The sequence below is a fragment of the Mus caroli genome, chromosome 13 (assembly GCF_900094665.2).
Source record: "Mus caroli chromosome 13, CAROLI_EIJ_v1.1, whole genome shotgun sequence".
NCBI lineage: Eukaryota > Metazoa > Chordata > Mammalia > Rodentia > Muridae > Mus > Mus caroli.
Window position 1 is genome coordinate 112,435,774 of NC_034582.1, and position 3,006 is coordinate 112,438,779.

General features: G+C 40.9%; 1 protein-coding gene across 6 annotated transcripts in view; it reads right to left on the reverse strand.

Annotated features, from left to right (window-relative positions):
* The window catches only part of Nnt (nicotinamide nucleotide transhydrogenase), a 108,838-nt gene that overhangs the window by 73,159 nt on the left and 32,673 nt on the right, over window positions 1-3,006 (reverse strand). For all 6 annotated transcript variants that reach the window (XM_029468546.1, XM_029468545.1, XM_021181102.2 and 3 more), the window contains one exon: window positions 1,972-2,189. In XM_029468546.1, the coding sequence (XP_029324406.1) occupies window positions 1,972-2,189 (218 nt within the window). The remainder of the gene's footprint in view (window positions 1-1,971; window positions 2,190-3,006) is intronic.

The window sequence follows — 3,006 nt, forward strand, 5'->3', positions numbered from 1 at the left end:
ACCTTTACAGTTGCCCTCTGAATGCGTACAATTGCTACATTTGCTACATAAACACAGACACAAAGGTGAAAGGATGACTTGCCTGCTAGCAAGTTAAGGACATGATAGCAGTACAAATGTACATTGATAAAGATAATTGTTTTCTGAGTAGAGTTAAGGCCTGCTCCAAAGAAAAAGATTCATACCTGGATACTTTAAATCTGGCCAAGAACCCGTGGTTGGAAAGTTCATAAGCCCCAGGGGTGAACCTACTGCTTTTAATGTACTAAATGAACAGAGGACCAAATTGCCATCAAAATTCATGTCATTTTGCCCACAAAGTTGTGCAGCTCTTAGACCACATCAGAGAATCTTCTTGGTATAAGGGATAGCAGTTATGCAAAAATTGGATTGGTCAGAGTGCAAAGAGCAAGTGTCTGTCAGCCACAGACAAGGACACCTCTACACACCTCCTCCCTCCAGATCTCACGGAGGATCACAGCAAAGCAAGGTCTCCAAGGCAGACCAAACCACTGCACTCATGAACTCGCAGTAGCAACCTCAGCAATGGGGGATGAAGGGCTCCCCCCCACCCACCCCCATCCCTGCCCCTCGCTGTGGAACAGGAAGGTAGATTCCGGAGGAGGAGTCAGTTCTTTTTTCTTTGATAATGTGGTCCCGGGTAAATTGACCATGCTCCAGTAGAGGGCCCTACAACCCATGGTCAGCACAAAATGGACTCAGGGGTCGGAAGCTGAACAGTGAATCGGGAAGAAATTAGGGAGAGGAGTAGGGAGTTAATGTGAATGGAAATACACTGTATTCATGTATGAAAGTCTCAACGAATTTTTAAAACATTCTGTATTTTATTAAATAAAAATAGAGCTCTAAAAGAGAGAGAAAGAGAGAGACGGGGAAGATAGCAGTGCTGGCAGGAAATGAGATCTACTGCCACTGAGGTCTCAGAAGAGGATGGGCTCTAGTAAAACAGAACAGACTGTGACACGAGAGAAAACTCCCCTCTAATATGGAAATTTCCTTAATTCATTAAATACTTTGTTAACCCTCTCAAGGAAACCCTAAGCAACATGAGCACCCTAAGCATAACGGTATGTGCCTATAATCTCAGCCCTCCAAAGGCTGGAGGCCAAGGGATCACAACTTTGAAGCCTGAGGCCACCCTGAAACTGCACAGGTAGACTATTCTTTTAATTAGTTAATTAGTTAACTAATTAATTATAATACAGATGCTAAGCACTCCTAATTTAAAAATCCAAAGTCAAAACTGTTCCGCGTGGGCCACAGACAATATTACAAGCAGAATGTCCCATCCCTAACCTCACAGGAAACATGCAATGGGGTCACAGACCAAGCACAAAATGCCAACTTTGTATTTAAAACATCCCAGAGGAGGGGGGAAAAACCCTCTGAAATGCACTATTTCATAAAGAAAATTACCAAAATGTATATACAAAACTACCTTCAGGCTGTGTGTATAAAGTGTATATGTAACATAAATAAAGTCCACGTGTACACTTGGATCTCAGGTCCAAAACCCCTCATTTTATGAAGATTCCGAAATTTGAAAAAGTCAAAAATCTCAAACACTTCTGATCCCGAATTTTCAGGGGTTCTCAACCTGTATTACAATAAAACACATGAATCGGCCACTGTCCAACTATTTGTGACCTATAAAAATAACCACCTCAATCTGATGCATGTACACACAACGTAAAAATACCACCTCCTTACGCAGACCCTCAGACAGCTACTTTCTTTGATAGGTGTACATACTGCTTCTAACCATAAAGATAGGACTTGTAACATATATTACTGTAACTACTGTGAAAGGAAATAAAACAAATCATAAGAACTAATTTAAGTATAAAAAGTATTGTCAGTCCCCAACAACTATGGCGAGGGTAAACTCTATGAGTGCCATGCTACCTCCCTGTGGTTCTGGTCAACTGAAATGGCAAAGAATATACCTACCCAGAGATGTTGGCCATGGAACTGAGAGCATCATAGCCCTGAGCTATTGTCACTCTTGGAACCTGGTCCATCGCCAGAACTGTGGTTTTTCTTTCAGAAAGTTTATTGAGCAAGTCTGGATTTTGGGCTGGGTAGATGAAGCTAATTAGAGTTCCTGACGGCTTTAAAAAGTCAGCTTCGTGAGCGCCTAACGTCGGGTTCACCATGGGGGCCCTCACCTGAAACGAGAGCCAAATCACAGATTTAAACTACCAACACCTTCACCGTGGTTTTCAAGTAAACAGGACAATTTGGTTAAGGCATGGCACTATTGTTTAGATAGTACGTCTGAGAGAGGTCTTCCATCAATAAATGTCTGCCTGAACTCAAGCAAGACAAAGGGTATGAACAAGTACACTATCTATCTTGTGACTGAAGACTTGTGACCTATTCTGATAAAGAGCACACACTCAGAGAGTGCACAGTACCAGGTTATCTGTGACAGCTACAGAGCACTGAGATACTACAGAGATTTTACAGTGAACCTGGTCTCCCCAAACTTGTTAAATCTGTGTTAAAATTACGAGATAGGGGGAAAAGACAAAGGGCAGGCAGATCTCTCTTACTGGGAAGGCAGCCTAGTCCACAAATCTAGTGAGAAGCCAGAAAGGGCTACATAGTGAAACATCGTCTCCAAAAAAACAAACAAATGAATGAAAAGGCTCAATCCTTACTAATTTTGGCAAACATGAATATATGAGGTAGTGAGACACTAGGAATAGATATATGGTATAGACTTATGTCACTTTAAGTTCCAGACCTATAAAGGAACACAATCTAAACTAGCATCTCTACTGAATTAAAATTACTCTAGCTTCAATCCATTGTTCTGATAAGAAGTTTTGCTATATTCGTTTTGTGTGAACCGAGCATAGGAAACACAGCCTGCAGGATTTACATTTTAAATACAAAAGAGAAAGCTGTTTCTTTCACTTCCTATCATGGCTTTTTTTCTTTTCTTTTCTTTCTTTTTTTTTTTTTCTTCTTCTTTTTTTT